Here is a 17,241-nt window from a genome sequence, read left to right on the forward strand (position 1 = left end):
GGTAAAGAGGAAAGTAAGACATACAGACAGATCTGGTTTAACAGACTCCATTTACTATTTATCAATTATTTTCTCTATAGATCTGTTCAATAAAACAAACTATACTTTGTATAATAGATTACTTCATTGCAGGTATTGCACAGGCTATATTCATCTGGGCACCATGGAAACAAGATAGCAGGAAGTTACTGTCTTCTTTAAAAAATATATCATTTAGTGCAGTTAGACCCAGGACAAGAGAATACTAACCATTTTAAATGGGTAATCATTTAAATATCCACAGTTATCTCATTTCAGCACTATTGGATTAGAGAATCCAGAGTATTAGTACTGTACAGGACGTAAGGAAAGCCTCCTCTCTGCAACACACTCCTCTTGGCTACTGGCCTCCAAAGGCATTCAGTGGGTCATCAAATGCGCTCAGTGTCTTGCTTTCAGATTTTGCTTCTGAGGCTGCTTGGGAAGATCTGCTTTTGGGAGTGGGTATCTTGACTTGGCTGCTAGAGAAGATATCATCTAAAGAGGGGGGAAAAAAATTAATGTGAAGTGACTGCCAAACAGAAGTAACATTGTACATAAGTCTCCAGCACACAGCAGTGACTGCCAAGGACATTCTGTGATAAACAAATGCTTTCCTGCTGCTTGCGATTCTAGATGCATTTGTAAGGACATACGTGGGAGCTGTTAGCTGTAAGTCAAATTAAGAATATTGTTTCTTCTCAGTAGAGCAGCATAATACTTGTATTTTATAACGTGTTCAAGCTTTCATAAGCATTTGAGAAGTACTAATAAATTAAACCTCCACAATAAATTCCATCGTGCAAGTGCCAGATAACATCCCTCTTATCTGGAACATTAACGTCTGAGGAACCTGAAAAATGACTGCTGTAGCTGAACCCAGGACAGATATCTAATTGCTGTGAGGTTGTTCCCAGAGAAATAAGAAGAGGAAAAGATGGTACTTGCTAGTGACTACTCCTGACATCTACTAGCCATACAAGAATCTTTGATCTATAGCACAATAAGAATACAGCATGCATCACTTAAGAACAACACACCGCTAAGATGCAGGGAGAAAGACAGCTACAGCCACCATCCTGTTGAATATTCAAGAGTCTCTGTACAGTCCTGAATCAAGATCTCCCACCACCTTCCTCAATACAAGCATTTCTGTTATTCATAACTAGGATAACAAAGTGGAAAAATATCATATTGCTATTAAGACAGAGTTCTTTCCTGAAAGATATAACAACAAGTAAAAATGAAACCCAACCCAGATACCCTGTGCCAGCAGCAGAGCTCCCAGACCTGCAGTTCTTACTGTGCCTAGTGCTGCTCGCATTGAGGACTCTGCTCATGGAAAAGGATGGAGCTGCTACAATACACATGCTGAAGTGTTGCCCTGAGGTTTCCTGGGCACACACAATATCGTAGCTCTTCCTATACACTAAGTTTTTAAGTTTAGGATAGTCAGATTACACAGTTGGATTACGAGAGGTTAAAAAGAAAATTACAAGACTGAGATATGTGGATTACTAGTGATTCGCAAGGCCAGTGTAACAGGCACATAACTGGTCTTGAATCCCTATTAAAAAAACACAGGTCTTATACAGAGATTAATAGCCATTTACTAGTCCAGAATATAAAAATTAGCATGTCAGCCTTCAGCACGTATCCTAACCTTGAGCAGAGGCCAAGCATGAAGTGGCTTATCACGATGTGCTTGCCTTTCTCTTCTTGCTATTTCTTCCACTCCAGCACATCTGCTACTGTGCTGATCATAGGGATTATATGGGAATAATCCAGGACAGCATTTCAGCACAAAAGCAGTTTAGAAAGGCGGTAAAACAGAGTAATCCCCTACTGGCATCACTCCAAAGCAAGAAGCTATCACATGGATTAGCTTCACAGCAGAGGGGAAGTACAATGAGTGCATAAGCAGTAGAAGTATCATTCCCATTTTATAACAAGGCTTAAGGAATAGGAAAGTTTTGGCTGTGAAAAACAGTATTTGTCAATGCACAATCTTAGTCACCATTTTGCAGACAGGCAGAACAAACATCAAAATGTTTGTGTCATCAGCCATAAATTCACTGAGGAGGCTAGGAGGATAAAGACCCAAGAAAGAGTTTTTCTAATACTACCACCACAAGCCTAGCACAAATGTAGTAAATAGTGACCAGAAGCTGTGGTAGGAAAAAGGAAAGCAGCCTGCAGCCTCCACCCCCTTCCCAAACTGTACCCACTTAATGTTTTATTTGCAGCAGAAAGGATCCTAAGACAACCGTATACAGCCCTGATAAAGGATCATGCTACCATAATCACTTAAATCAACCCTTAACCTGAAGTATAGGCAAGTGCCAGTTCTACTACTCTACTGCCAGCAGGGCATCCTCACCTTAAAGCATATTCCCTATACCCCTGCTGGTGTTCTGGAGCCCCATAGCTTTGGGTACTAGGAGGCTGCATACTTACAGCTGCACCAAAACCAGTCAGTACTCTAGAGGAAGATGAATTCCACCAGATACAGGGTGCTGTAGATGTATCAAGATCAGATGTGACATGGAACAACAAGCTCTGACAACAGAGTAGACGTCAAAAATGGAAGTGGAAATGACAGGTTCTGAGTGGTTAATTTTCCATGATACTTTCAAGTGGCATTCTACAACTGTTTTTTCAAATGGGGTCTAGATTTTTGCGCTGAAATATTTGGAAGGGGTAGCAGTTTGGGCAATTCTTTCGTTTGCTATAGGCTACTTGAAAAATTGTAAAATGTTAAGATATTTTAACCATCCAATACGTATTTCAAATACCTTGCCTGCAAACATTTGACTTATTTTTTATATCAGTTGAGAAGGTTTTAAAATCTCAAGATGTTCATTCTCTGGAAAGCTTTCCAACACACCTACAGACTTCAATCAGGCCATTCCATCAGGCTGGAATGTTTAACAGTAGTCCAAGCAAAACAGTGAGAAGTCAATTTCAGTTTGAACAGGTTAGAAAGAATGATGACGAGAATCAGAGCTAGAGGAAGTAGGGATTTTTTTTTTGTCTTATAGGAAAAGAAATACATGCAATCCCAAAGAAGAGCTATAAACATGAAGAGCCTGAGAACAAACACACAGTGGGGAATCAAATGACTTTCAATACCTCCACTGATGGAGAGCAAGAAAGGAGCACGCTTTGCATCATTTCACATTACTATATGCTGCGTTCTCAACAAATTATAAACGGCAAACTTTTGCTTCCAGGTGTAGTATTTGTAAATTGTTCTGAGTGTACAGGGAAGTAAACAAAATCTTACAGCCTCCAAAGTAGTCAACACAATAGTGAAGGTGGGGTGGGAAGAGATGTTAATTTCATCATTTCACTGATTCACCCGAAAGTATGACACAAAAAGCTACGCAAATTGAAACAGAGAATGTATCTCAGAGCCATAACAACATGAGATTAGTTTCTTAATCCAGACAAGAAAAATTCTTTAATTCCCACAAGTGAGAAAATCCCTACAGAAATTATATTATTCCTTCTCTCAGAAGAATTTTATACACTTTCTCAAATCTTTCAAATGCCATGCTAGTCCTACAAATCTAGGAAGTTCTCATCCAATGTTAAAATCCAAAGATGACCAGAGATTTTAGAGCAGTTGAAAAGTTAAAAGAAAGCAAAGGGTTCTAAAACACCTCTGATGAATGCAACTCAGGACAATATTATGAGATTTGCAGCAAGACTTACCCATTTCATCATCAAATATGGATTTTTGTTCCACCTTTTTCTTGGTCTTCTTCTCTTTTGGTTTTACAGTGAGATCCGCAAAAATATCAATGTTATCGTCAAACAGGTTGGTCTCCGGCATTTTCTCTTTTGCTTTGTTCATTGGTTTAGTTGCCTCAGTAGCAAATATATCATCCTTGGAGCAAAGCATAGAGAGGTCATCAATACACACCACACAAAGAGAATAGTCAAATTATCTGTACACAGAGCTAAGATGTTTAGAAGACTGACAGCCTTGGGCTTCTCAAATCCAAGAAGTTCAAGTCCCTTCTCCCCATGAAGGACTTTGCAGAAGTGCCTTAGTATGGGATTTTGCACAGGTCAAGTACGACACACAGAGGCTTGTTTCAGCTGCCCAGCCTGCCAACTTTATTCCTTTTTAGAAAGGGTTATTTGAGCTGCTGTGTCGAACAGACAGCTAAAAGATAAGAACCAAACACTTTATTACTCTGAAAAAGGTCATAATCATAGGTATGTTGTCACAGCACATTCAGTGACATGCCTGCTCTGTGTTAAGGCTCCACCTTTTAACCCACTTTTGCTAATAAGGGTGAACAACTAAAGAAATGGTTTCTATTGCTCAGTAGCAGAGCATGACTGACAGTTTACTTCACTGCCTATCCTGCACACCCCATCCTAATCAGCAGTTTCCATTAAGCCTGTGCCTAAGTAGAGGGGTCTGCATAAGGCCCTGGGGATCAAAAAGGCCAAGGTGGCAGGCTCAACCACTACCTCAAAGATATCTTGGATAGTAGGGTCAACAGCTTGCCGGACAGTAGATTTCAACTCCTTTTTTCCAGTTTTCTGACAGGTGAAGAGAGAGTCTTCCTTTTCCTCCAAAAGAGATGTAGGGCTGCTTTTTATTGAAGATTTTTGCTGTACAGGCTGGAAGAGATCATTGCTGTCCTGAGCACCCAGAACAGACAGATTAGGCTTTTTCTCCCTGCCCTTGATGGGTTTGTTAGCCACACTGTCTGGCATTTCCTCCTTTAACTTTGATTGTGTGGCTGGTCTGGATGTTGAGCTGCTTACAAAAAGGTCTTCCGATTCAAAGAGATCATCCCCTTGGTCTGTGGGTTCTGGAGGAAGGAGTTTGTTTGTCCCAGCAGACAAAACACTGCCATGAGCTGGTAGCGACAAGCTAGAGAGAAAGCCATTTTCCTTGGACTCTGCTTTAGCAGTAAGAGGCTCCTTTATGTTCACTACTGCTGACATCTGTTCTGGTAGAGACAATTGTGGTTCTTTAGCACTGTCCACCTCCTCATTCTCTTCAGACTCTTGGGCAGCTAGGCGGCGGGCCATTCTGCTAGGAGGTCTTCGTTTTCCTGTAACCTTGATCCTGGTCTGCAAGAAAGTAATAAAAGCAGAAGAGTTATACAAAAGGAAAAAACCCGTCACTTCACAGAAGACAGGTTAGGATTCTTGTTATGTTTCCTTGTAGCACTTCGCCTTCACAACACTGCAATTAACATGCATTACCCATTTCATACTAGCACACTGAAATGGAATTAACTACAAGTTCTGCTCACAGCTCTGGTTTAAGTAACTTACACAGCTACATGTACATTTAAACAAATGCTCAGTTGGGAATCTTGAGCAACGAATGCTGAGCACACACACAGATTTAGACTATAGGAAGAAGCAGCAAGAACTATTCATTATCAGCTCAGCATCATCCATTCTCCCCATTTTTCAGAAAGGGGAAAGATGGACAAGTGGGCCATTCAACTTTAGGCTAGAGTTTGCAACAAGGTTCAGAAAAATAATCTAGGACTTTTGATTTGCTGCCCTCTGATCATTCCACAGCAGGTGGAACTGGGGTATGAAAGCAACAGCACTCACTAGTAGAGAGTCACAACACAGGCCAGCAAGCCACTCTAGTCCCTCGGCATTAGGTAATACCTTGCTAATCCAGGGGCTTCTGCAGTACAGTTAGCCTGTGCAAGCCATGGCTAATTAAATTTTCCATTTAATTTCATTTTATTTATAGTCCACTGCAGTTCATTCCTCTCATGCTTTTAAGACACACCCCCCCCCCAAGTTTCCATTATATCCTCTACCATATCCTACATGGACAAGAATATTCACACAGGTAGGAAAAAAAAGCAGTACAACTTCCTCTTCCCTTTTGTTAATTGCTGTATTGGAGTAGGACAATCTGGACGGATATGCTGTAACACAGCTTAAAGAAGCCATGTGCTTTTGTCAGAATCATTGTAGGAGCACATCTGCCTTCAGAATGTGGGGCTGTACTGATCAGAGCATGGCTGAAAAATAGGAAAATTATGATGGAAGGGAGATGCACTTGAAAAAACCTGATCCCAGCTCCATGAACTGTTCTTTGAAAGGACAGCCAGAATGCTGGGTAGATTGCTTTGCTTCAGCCTTTGGAGAAAAGTGCATTTGGCCATATATACTTACAGCTTAAACTCAAACTTGAAAGATTGAAGATGCAATGACATGCCAAAATTAAGACATGTAACCTGAGCCACAAAAAACATTCACTGTATAGTTACTGAGATGATGCTTCTCAGCTTACTTCTGTAAACAAACATACATCAACATTCAAGGTTGACCATATGTACCTTTAGGAGCTCTATTCTTTTGCAAGCCTATCTATTTAAAAGTATGATAGAGGGGTTTGTTTGTTGTGCAGGACATGCTGCTATTGGAAACAACTGTGCCTACATGGTAATGCTTTAGTCTGATGTACAAGCTTCAAAACCATTTGACACTAAGGAATCACATCAGCCATTGTGGTGACAGCTGCTGCATCTTCCAAAGTCATCTCTGCTCTTCATCCAGTAATGAACAGTCTTAGCAGCATTAAGGAAAAAAAAGAATCAAAGATAAGATTGAAGTTACCTTGTTGAAATCGCTGCTGTCAGGAAATCCAAGACATTTATAAAATCATAAGCACCCAAACCAAATTTTAACTACATGGTTGAAGCTCTTTTTTTTTTTAAGAACCACTAAATCTTTAATTAGAATATGCCTTTTGCAGTCCATAAAATAAAAGGTATGAATAAAAAAGCCCAAGTGAGTCAGGAGGTAGAGATCTACCATGTCAGAAGCTGTAACAGTTCTTTTGTTTTGGTTTTGTGGCTGTTTTTTCTTTAAAAACAAAGTTTTTGTTTGAAAAAGAATTAGGAGTGACAGTTCAGGACAACATGACATTTTTATCCACAGAGGAGGTAAAGGTCAACCTACAAGAGGGATGTGTTCTTGCTATCTTGCCACAGCAGCTGTCCATAATGTATTTTAGAGTTAACCTAGAGAGATGCCTTTTTTATGGTTTTCAGGTTGGTGTCTCCTGGGACAGGACAAGATGTTATACTAAATACCTTTGCCCTGTAGGGAAAACCAGTGTATTTGGGGAACGTGCCTCAGAAAGGTACAGAATTTGGGCATATGCATAAGCCCGTTACAGAGTTAAATATGTATTAGGCTTGACTTTCTCTTCAGTGGTCCAAGGAAGTGAGAGGGGATTAGATTTCCACACCTCTATTTAGATTCAGACAGACCACACTGTTAGCAGAACTTGCCTACCAAAACACAAATTCCTGCATGAAGACAGACTGTGTTTTTATTCCCCTTTTCTATCCTCCTAAATACCAAGGTTACCTTATTTGCGCTGTGCAAGGTATCCGCTTGCATAGGCTGATCAAAGCTTATGCCTAGCTCTTCATTATTTCCTGCAGCAGAGAAGGCTTCGCTGTTCTGTACATCCTTGGCCTCATGCAGTGGAGCATCTGGAACTGGTAAGGGGGACTTTACACTGGAGACCTTAGGCATTGCACCAGGTAGTAAGGCTGCAGGGTTAATAGCTAAGTTAGCCTACAGCACAGAGAAAACAAAAACATACACACAGAAAGAAATCATGTTAATATTGCTCAAGAGCAAGTGTGGCTCCAAAGAAGCAGTAAGAATTAGCATACATGGGCATTCTACAAGTGCCTGGCCTTTCTTATACCTATGCACTTCTGTGTCTCCCATGTCCTCACTCTCGCTAAGGCTGTGGAGTGCTCAATACTCCGTGTAAGAGCTTCAGGAACAGCACGGCCACATTATGTCAGACCAAACTCCTATGTAGCTGAGTATCCTGGCTGAGGACAATGGTTCTGACATCAAGAGTGGTACTGTGATATTGACAGTTTAGTCATTTCATGTCAGAAGAGGGACATAACCAAAACCCCAAACCCCTAACAGCCTCTTATCATAGTTAAAATAGTGCTGAGAACAATAGGAGGTCAAAGAGGAGCCCACCCTCTGTTCCCAAAATAGAGTAAATAGTGCTGCTGAGAGTCAGGTCTGAAACAGGAGAAGAAATAATGTTAAACATGCAATACAAAAAAAGTAATAGAAAATACGCCATTTGAAAAAAAAAAATAATGCAAGAGCAAGGCAAGGAAGTAAAAAGATTTTGTTTCAGGGAAAGCCATCAGTGAGGCAAGGAAGGGTTTTTTTTCTTGAAAGTCAAAATGCCAGTAGAGTTAATTACTTGTAGCTTTTCAATCCGAGATGAGGGCTCTTTGGTTTTAATGGGAACAGGACCTGTAGATTTCTGAACAAAATTACACTGGATTAAACAAGTGGGCAAGTTGTTATCAACCAGACCATAGATTGCATTTTAATACATCTATAGAAAGCAGCTCACTGCTTACCAATTTCTTCTGAAGATACCTTGTTACCATATTCTACTGCCAGAGCTACAGTCACTCAATTTTCAGCTTCAATACCCCACATGCCATAGCCTCATCTTTATTATCACATTTAATTCCACCCTCCTTCTACCCAGTGTTATACTTTGCCATAGTATTCCAAAAACTTACATCTTCTCCAGGTCACACACACCACTAGCCAAATCAAACTGTGACAGCTACCTCCTTACTTACTCCCTCCCCTAAGACCCTCTGAAGCCACGTTGCCAGATCATGATATAACTAACTTTTTTCCTTTGTGACAGGCTATATAATAGGACCACAGACTTCAATGAAGCCCACATGGAAGCTGAGAGCTACAAAAATTGTACCTCTCAGCCTGCAAGGAAAATAGCTTCAGAGAAGTGAGTGCTCCTCTATAGAAAGTAAGCCATCAGAGCCAAAAATAAGACTAGACTAAAAGAGCAAGAACAGCTGTTTAGTTTGAAGATTTGGATCAATTCTAGGACTCAGAGATGAACTGAATCAGCTAAGGTGCTCTTCCCAGGGGTTGCTCTCCACAAGCTTATAGTCTACGTGGTTCTGTGAGCTGGGCTGTACTGCTGTTGGTCTGACTGGGCAGTCAGAGCTCCTTCAGCCAGGCTGAGGTAACTGAGGGTGCAAGGGTTAGGACACTGGTTTGGAGCTCTTGATAGCATGATAGAGGAATCCTAGAGTCTGAGGAGATGGCTCTCCAATGCATGTGGTGTTCAGATGAACCTGAGACAGGCTGAAATCATTCCTATACCAGGCTGCCAGTAGCTACAAAAAAAAAAAAAAAAAAAAAAAAAAAAAAAAAAAAAAAAAAAAAAAAAAAAAAAAAAAAAAAAAAAAAAAAAAAAAAAAAAAAAAAAAATAGAAGGAAGACAAGCGTGGTTCTGCACGTCAAGGAGTACTTCACCATAAGGAAAGACAGGCTAATTACTAGCCCTACAGACTGGCTCTGTGTTCCTCAGCCCAGGGAAGAACAACAACACCCACCCCCACAATGAAAAGCTAATCTCCTACAGAGGGAAATCCAACAAGCAGCTCTTGTGAGGCACCAGCCAGAATTTAGATCCAGGCTGCCTATCTCAGATACCCTTGGTTCTGTAAGAATAAGGACAGGAGTAGTTTGCTCATCAAAAGTCTCCAAGATAAGATTCTCAACAGCCACAGATTTGTGCTGTGTGCTCCAATATCCTTTCTGACAAAGGCTGCTTATACTTAAAGTATCACATTCATTCCAACAGACATTGGCACTTCAGAGAAGAATGAACAAGAACCCATTTTCAGTCCAACTGAACCTGAGGTGTAGTTCTTCACTGCCTTTTATTTTGCCCTTGTAAGTATGTGGGCAATGAATAAAACACTGTATAAATAGCATTTAAATTTCTTGCTAGTAACAGTGCACCTGCTGATAAGTGAAGACAAGTTTGACCATGCATTGCCACTTTGTGCCAGTGAATCCAGACATTAGCTTTTATCTTTTCAAGAGACTTATTTAAAACAAAATGATACATCTCCTTTTTCTTTGCCTTCTGTTCAAAGCACAAGATTTAAGTACTTGCCTCTGTAGTTACTGCCTTTAGAGCTTCATCTTGTTTGGCACTTGGAGCATTTTCTAGAAGGTTACTGCTCTCCAAAGAAGGGCCAGTACTGGCCTTAAGTGTTTTCTTCTCAGGTATTTTCTGAAAGCATTAAGAGCACAAGTCAACATGAATCAGGTAAAAAGCATGGTCTGCAGATCAGAAAAAAAACAAAAACAACCAACCAATCACAAAAAAAAACCAAAAACCCCACCACCAAAAACCCAACACATAACCAAAAAAACCAAAACAAGCAAAACTTTTTAAAATCTTGCTTCTATCTGAAAAGAAAACTAGCCACATCTTTTGACTCTGCAATACATAGTAGGCATTGCCTTTTGGCTCTGCAGAGACAAGGGCCTTCCACTCCTCCATTCCTTCTCAACCACTGCTGTCTATGCGAACAATAGATGAAAGTTTCAATAAACTTCCAAATGCATATGTATTTCCTCATGCACAGGACAGCAGGGAAAAATAAAAGCACAAAGCTAGCTAAGGAACAGTGCTATTTATGTTTTCAAGCAAACAGGCTCCATATGTAGCTGCCAAGCGCTAATTACTTAAGATCACCCCTTCCACAGTCCTCAAAGAAACTGTTTCCAGGAACTATTGCCAGTTTTCTAGCCTAACTTCCAGCTATAGGCATGAAAATAGACTAAACTGAAATTTGGCTTCAACTGAGTCAAGCTATGTATATTTACAGTAGCAGTTTAGAATGCATGTTAGGACTTTGAGCTCAGACCACCTGTAATGCAGTCTGGTTCATTACTGCAGCTGCTCATCCTCTAAAAACCACTCAGTGCACACAAGGGTTTTAATACCACATTCATTACCTTAAATCAAACCAACCTGCAGACACTTTAATTACATAAGTCAGAGAGCAAGGCTCATCAGTCATACATGAACTACAGGGAAATAATATTAGCAAGTTAAACAGTAGAACAATTAAACAATACGAACTCTACTACTCTGGTTTCTGCTTTGGTGTGTACTCTTACACTTAAGCTAGTCCCAGTGGTACACAGAAGAAAAAGAATCCAATCCTCTCATCCCAGCTTTGGGAGACCTAATGGACCGCTCTATTCCCTATTTCTTCAGGGTCACAATGGCCATTTCTGCTCTTCCCAAAATATTTGGGAAGTCACTTCACTTCTTGCGGGGATCCATATGGAAAAAAATCCTTTCCATACACTTCTTTCCAATGTCTTTTATATAAGACATTTACAGTAGAGAAACAGATACCGGAAGGTTTGTTTTAGCAGTACTGAAGAGATCATCCTCATCGTCATCTCCAAAAAGCCCTCCTCCAGATGATGGCTTCAGGATACAGTTTGCAGACTAATGAGAAAAGCATAAAGGAAAGATGTATCACAGATCACACATCTCCTTCAGGCCACAATGCCTGAACTGATATTAGCACTAGGTCCCCGCTGGAAATCAGTGATTTCTAAGCCGTGTTCAAACACCAGTAGGCTGCACACTTCAAAGACTTTTTAAATAGCAGGTTCAGAAGAGGACTTTGAACTCACCACTGACTTCTTGGGGCTGGCAAAGAGGTCAACATCTGGATCATTGTCCTTCTGAAGTTTGTGACTGAAGAGGAGCTCTTCATCTTGAAAGACTCCGGTGCTTTTGGGCCGAGTACTTTTCTCAGAAGCCTGGAAGGAGAGCAGAAAGGTCCACACAGTAAGAAACTCCTTCCTCATGAATGAGCTTGCCTAGTAATAAGGCAAGTTACAATTTACCTGAGGTTACACTACAACCCTGGTAACAAAAAAACAACTTTAACTGACAGTTATATATTTTACTTTGACCCAATTTGCAAAACTTACAATAAAAATATTTGTATTCACAGTTCAATTTGATGAGAAGACATTAACCAAAATGTATCTGTGTCTGTTGACCTGAGACCCAGCTGTTACTATTTACCTGTAAAGCTTTCTTAGAAGGAAGAAAAAAGTTTTCAGCATGTTATCATGAGTGTACAGTAAGGTTTATATTTCAGTAAGACTTTTATGCCTTGAATTTTTCAGCTGAGGGTGCAGGACAGAGAAGTAAGAGGAAGAGAATGTGGTTAATTATCTTCCTAAGCTACTTTTTAAAAGAAGAATAAAATTAAAAAAAGAAAAAAAGTGGAAGGCCTGTAAAGCTATTTTTGTTGCAAGATTTCCCCATTCTCCTGCCATTAAAGCAAACACACCCCCACAACGAAGAACAGAACATTGTCTGCCTTTGGCAAGAACTTGTACTTTCAAATTTGCTGGTGGGGGGAAAAGTTGACAGTCAAACATATCATCTTATCAGTCCCTCACTATCTGGCAAACCAACCAATATCAGCTGCTTGGACACCAAAACCAACGCCTTTCTATATCAAAAGCCAGGTCACATTTTTTAAGCCCTCCAACTGCTGTTTATGACCTGATACGTGAAAACCTAACGCACATCTAGAAGGATCCACACTTGAAATGCATATTAGGCTGAACTAAGCGAGGAAAATAGTAGCACTTTTCAGATTTGCCTATCAAAAAGATTAAGTTCCTAAATTACCTATTCTGATTTTTGCATGAATAGGTATTTCAGCACCTTAATCACATCGTGACTTATATGCTGACAGCTGAGTACTTTGAAGGAACGATTTGAACAGATTTGTATCTTTCCAAATTCACAGGGCAGATACGGCTTCTTGCAACCATCTCACAGTGTGCCCCCCAAAGAAACAGACAAGGCATACATCCACAACAAGTAAATAAATGCTCAAGCTAACTATCTGTTTTAACTCAGAAGCAGCTACAAACAGAGAGAATTCTCCAAGAGCCACCTATTTCATTCAACTCCAAAGACTTCTGAATGAAGTGTGTATAGCCTTTAAGGTTGACAACTTTACATGGTCACACTAAGATGATTAAACCTTGGGGTATGCTGTAGTATACCACATGTAGTATATATTTTTGACATGACTTCGACTTTACTGAAAAGAATTTGGTACATCTGCATCAAGTAGAAATAAGAACATTGCCATGGATTCAAAGATACTGCTGCTGATGACTCAAAGTCTAACTCTCGATGGTATATGCTATATCAGGAGAGCCAGACAGCAAGAATATGGCAACTGGAGGCTTTTTCAAAGAAAGTGAATAGACATACTTGAAAAACAGAACATAGGACTAAGATGATTCTTGCTGAAGCTAAGTCTGCAGGTATATAGCCACCAAGCAAACTGCAACAATATAAAGAAAGTAAAGGGATAAAACACAAGGCTTCAAATTCCACATCCTTCTACTTCCTAGTACCTCTGACCTTGAGCGGTAACTATGAAGTCAGTTCTGCACAGCAGACATCAAGTAGCTGCATCAAAACATCTGTAGAGAATTTCTTTTCATATTAGCATGCAGCAAAATGCTTTCGAGTTTGTGGGATGGGAAAATTTACAAAGAGATTCAGGATCATGGGGCAGAGTAGGAATAATTTCCCACCCAAGAATCGGAAGTTTAGAAATAGAGAAAGATTAGCCTCCATGACAGGAAGAGAGGGAAGGGTAAAAACAAAACCTTGCCTAGAGTACTAGAGGTAGAAATACTATTTCCTAGTGTTCAAGAACTTCCCTAGACTCACCACACCAATGTCTTTCTGTGCATTTTTAATGCCATCATTGTCTTCCAGTCTCTCCTCTTCCTCCTCTTCCTCAAACAAGCTTAACACTTTCTTAGCTTGGGTCTTGACATCTTTCTCCAGGGTAGGCGGTGATGTTGCAAACAGATCTGAACTGCTGGCTGGCTCTGAGGATGCTGCTGCAAAAGGCTCCACCAAAAAAAAAACCAACCCAAAAATTAACACATCAGCTTCCTATTTAGTTCAGGTCTAAACCCTCTAAGCTTCCTTGGTTGAATGCTAGTAGTGGTCAGAGTTCTGTAATTCATTACCAAGTAGACAACTATATTTGACTAATTTTTAAGTAGACAGAATAGCAACATGCAGATTAACAAGTCACAGATAAAGAACACACTTTATGACTTCCAAGGGAACACAAGTTTCCTCCTCTACCCTACACTGTAGTACTGTTGATAAGCAGCTTCCTGCATAAGGTTTCCTCCTCCTCAGTACGTCAGGTTGCATGTGCGCCACAAGGCTGCATTAAACAGTTTTGCCATTATCTCCAAGATGCCTATTCATGCAACTTGGGAATCTTTGGTGTGGCAAGCATTACCTGAACCTTGAATGTACTCAGGAAAGTGCAAAACATGATAATTACTCTGGAAATTCCTCAGCTGGTAATTCCCCAACACTCACTCAGTAAGAACCAAGTTAAGCTCTGCTAGAGCTTCTTCCGTAATACTTTCAATAGTACACCTTAACACTGTTCTGTCACAGTGTTGCCCAAGAGAAATTCACAATCCTGAAAGCCACAGCTACCAACACCATTTCTAACTAATCAGACAGTACACTGTATCTTTTAAAAGAAAACTCTGTTCCTGTGAATAATTACACAACCCACTCTGGAGGAAAAAAGAAACAGAGAAAAAGATTCTCTCCCCCCAACTCCAAACAAAAAGAAAAATCAAAACCAACCAAAACTCACCCAAAACCAAACAACCCAAAAAACCAAACCAAACACCCAAGCACCAAACCCAAACAATGCTTTATGTACTGCAGTTGGGAAACAACTTCTAAATGCCATTTAATCAATTTGCTGTTTGACTGACATGTAATTTTGCTAAATGGAGACAGTTATTCTCTCCCTGGCAATAGAAGAGGCAATCCAGAAACAGAATTCTGTCTCAGAGCACTACCGTTAGATTTTGGGGATTTTTTTTAAATGAAACTTTACCAAACTTCAGATTAATGTAAGAAAATCCCTCACTTTTTCCTTTGTTTGCTGCCCTGCAACATCTGTTCCTCTAGGCACATCAACTGCTCCAGGCTCTTCTAAACACCACAATGTATCTTCTACCTGGTTAGACTTTGCTGCTCTATCTGGCAGATCTTCCTTTTTCTCCTTTTCTTCTTTATTAAAGAAAGGTGGTTCTTGTGCTGGTTTTACTTTCTCCTGCAAAATTAAGGAAGTGCTGGTGACACAAAATTGGTGAGTATATAAGTAGCATACACTGCTACGGGGTAGCAGATTCTCAGTTGGCCTTCTGCAGTGTCTGCTTGCATACTCGCTTCACTTCTGCTTTCCTCCCATGGGACATTCTGGTTTGTGACTTCTGATTTCTAGTATTACAGGCTCTTCAGTCTGGTTGTAGAGTACGAGGAAACAGCCGCAAGCTTAGAGCAGGTGCCCTGGGAATCTTGTCTGATTGGCACACCATTTCCTGCGATTGCCAGTAGCCAGACAGTGGCTTGCGTGTCTCTTCTACTGCCAAGCCTATTATCTTTACAGGCCAGGACAAGTTTTCCTGGTAAGCAGAAAGGCAAGGCACACACACATACACGTATAGGAATTCCCACTACAGATACAGCTGTGTTCAGCTTTTGCACCTCTTACTCTCAATTCCAAGCACAAACAGCCAGGCAGTAACTATAGGCTAAGGTCCTAAGACAGCAGCTAGCATAAGCACCCTCAACAGAGGGCCTGCAAGAAGCCTACAGACACATCTGAATCAGCTTGGGTTGAAGTGACACAAATGGTGAAACCCTAGCTTCACAGTCAGCCTTCCTCTTAATGGTGTTTTATGGTTAAAAGCTCTCAAAACATCCTCAGGAAGGGCTTTTAGCATAAACCAAATAAATTCAGGATTAGTGGTGAAGAAAATCTTGAAATCTCTCTTAGGCTGGTGGTAGTAAGAAGTTTTACATGGAAGAGTTCAGTCTGCCCTGTTCCCATTCCCAATTTGCTAGAACTACCATTGTCTAAACCAAATTAGACGTATATTCAGTACCTAAGAAGATCTAACTACAAAAAGACTAAGTGTTCTGCATTAGTTTTAAAAGAAAGGGGAGGTACCACTGCAGCCTTAGGAGCTGAAGGAAGTAGCGTTGATGGGGAGCTGAAGAGTGATTCTCCATTAATAGCATCATCTTCAAACAACAACGACACCTTCTGTGGCTTTCTTTGGCTGCAATGAGAGAAGGAAAAGTGGAAGATTCAGTGTAAAAGTTTCAGAGGTCATGCACTGCATCTGTTTTAAAGTATCATTTAGGACCATCATTTGCATTGTGGGATAGCAGAGTCTCAGTTGGCCTTCTGCAGTGATCTGCTTGCAGACTTGCACCACAGACACGAAGGTTGAAAAGCCCAGCCCTGTCCATTCCTACTCACACACCACTACTTCCTCTTCACCAACAGCAGCAATGGACAACACTTGCGATATCCCTGGGTCTGTCAGGTTTTGAGGGTGCTGACAGGCTGCTCTGAAAAAAATGTTGTCCCCCCGCCCCCTCCCGGACTGTCACCTCTCTTTAGTGATTGCAAATAAATCCTCTTCATCCTCTTCCTCAAAAAGGCTTGTCTTCTTCACAGCTTTAGCCTGAGTGCCAGTGCTAGCTGGTTTTGCAGGATCCTCTTTTTGGTCATCTTCTGAAGGAAGTTTAGTTGGCTTGGAGACATTCCAGTGTTCCTTAAAAAAATAAGGAACCCTTAAGTTTTCTGTTGTCCTGGTCATCTCAACAGTTTTATGCTTTGCCCAGCATAAAGCCCAGTAAATCCTTTCAACCAAATCTTATTCCTCAGTACCTCTTCATCACTGCTGAATAATAAGCTGGAGGCCTTCTTGAGTGGTTCTGACTGTTTTGCTTTATCTTCCAGGGGTTTTTCCTGTTGCTTCTTGGCAGGTACCACACCAAAGAGATCCTTAAAATAAAATACATTAAAAAAAGATATTAAAAAGAAAAAAAAATCAAAAGCCAAAGCCACAATGAAAAGCTTACTGAGAAGTCATTAGCATACAACACACTATTGCCATCCACTTCCCAGATGAGTAGGATAGAGAAATGGTGTTTTGTGAACCCTTTCAGAAGATAATTTCAAGCGTGATACAGTATTCTGGTACAAGGAATTCTACACACACAACATTTGATAGACCAGAAACTTGCAAGCACACAGCCTGGTTTTGGCCCACAGATTCTCTGCCATAAGGCTTGACCAGCAGGCAAAAAACACCACGCAGCAATTCTGTTGCACAGCAGCTCACACAATGGGACACTGTTTCTACATCTACATAAGGAAATAGAGAATTAATCCTATTCTGAAAGGACAGGCA

The 17,241-nt window shown here is 40.6% G+C and overlaps 1 protein-coding gene across 11 annotated transcripts in view; it reads right to left on the bottom strand.

Annotated features, from left to right (window-relative positions):
* The window catches only part of WASHC2C (WASH complex subunit 2C), a 39,994-nt gene that overhangs the window by 3,729 nt on the left and 19,024 nt on the right, over positions 1-17,241 (bottom strand). For 3 of the 11 annotated variants that reach the window (XR_003991631.1, XR_003991630.1, XR_003991629.1), the window contains exons 19-31: positions 16,716-16,832; positions 16,436-16,599; positions 15,987-16,098; positions 14,901-15,086; positions 13,655-13,846; positions 11,572-11,700; positions 11,285-11,380; positions 10,025-10,144; positions 8,276-8,338; positions 7,399-7,611; positions 4,507-5,118; positions 3,736-3,910; positions 250-516 (exon numbers count right to left, since the gene is read on the bottom strand). Coding sequence is in view for 7 of the 11 variants with exons in the window: in XM_030487827.1 (XP_030343687.1) it covers positions 380-516; positions 3,736-3,910; positions 4,507-5,118; positions 7,399-7,611; positions 8,276-8,338; positions 10,025-10,144; positions 11,285-11,380; positions 11,572-11,700; positions 13,655-13,846; positions 14,901-15,086; positions 15,987-16,098; positions 16,436-16,599; positions 16,716-16,832 (2,316 nt within the window). In the remaining 4 variants the exon portion in view is untranslated. Of the gene's footprint in view, positions 1-31; positions 517-1,681; positions 1,770-3,735; positions 3,911-4,506; positions 5,119-7,398; positions 7,612-8,275; positions 8,339-10,024; positions 10,145-11,284; positions 11,381-11,571; positions 11,701-13,654; positions 13,847-14,900; positions 15,087-15,986; positions 16,099-16,435; positions 16,600-16,715; positions 16,833-17,241 lie in introns of those variants that run through there. The other 8 variants (XM_030487827.1, XM_030487825.1, XR_003991632.1 and 5 more) reach the window with 7 other exon arrangements.

Source organism: Strigops habroptila, chromosome 5 (genome assembly GCF_004027225.2).
Source record: "Strigops habroptila isolate Jane chromosome 5, bStrHab1.2.pri, whole genome shotgun sequence".
Taxonomy (NCBI): domain Eukaryota; kingdom Metazoa; phylum Chordata; class Aves; order Psittaciformes; family Psittacidae; genus Strigops; species Strigops habroptila.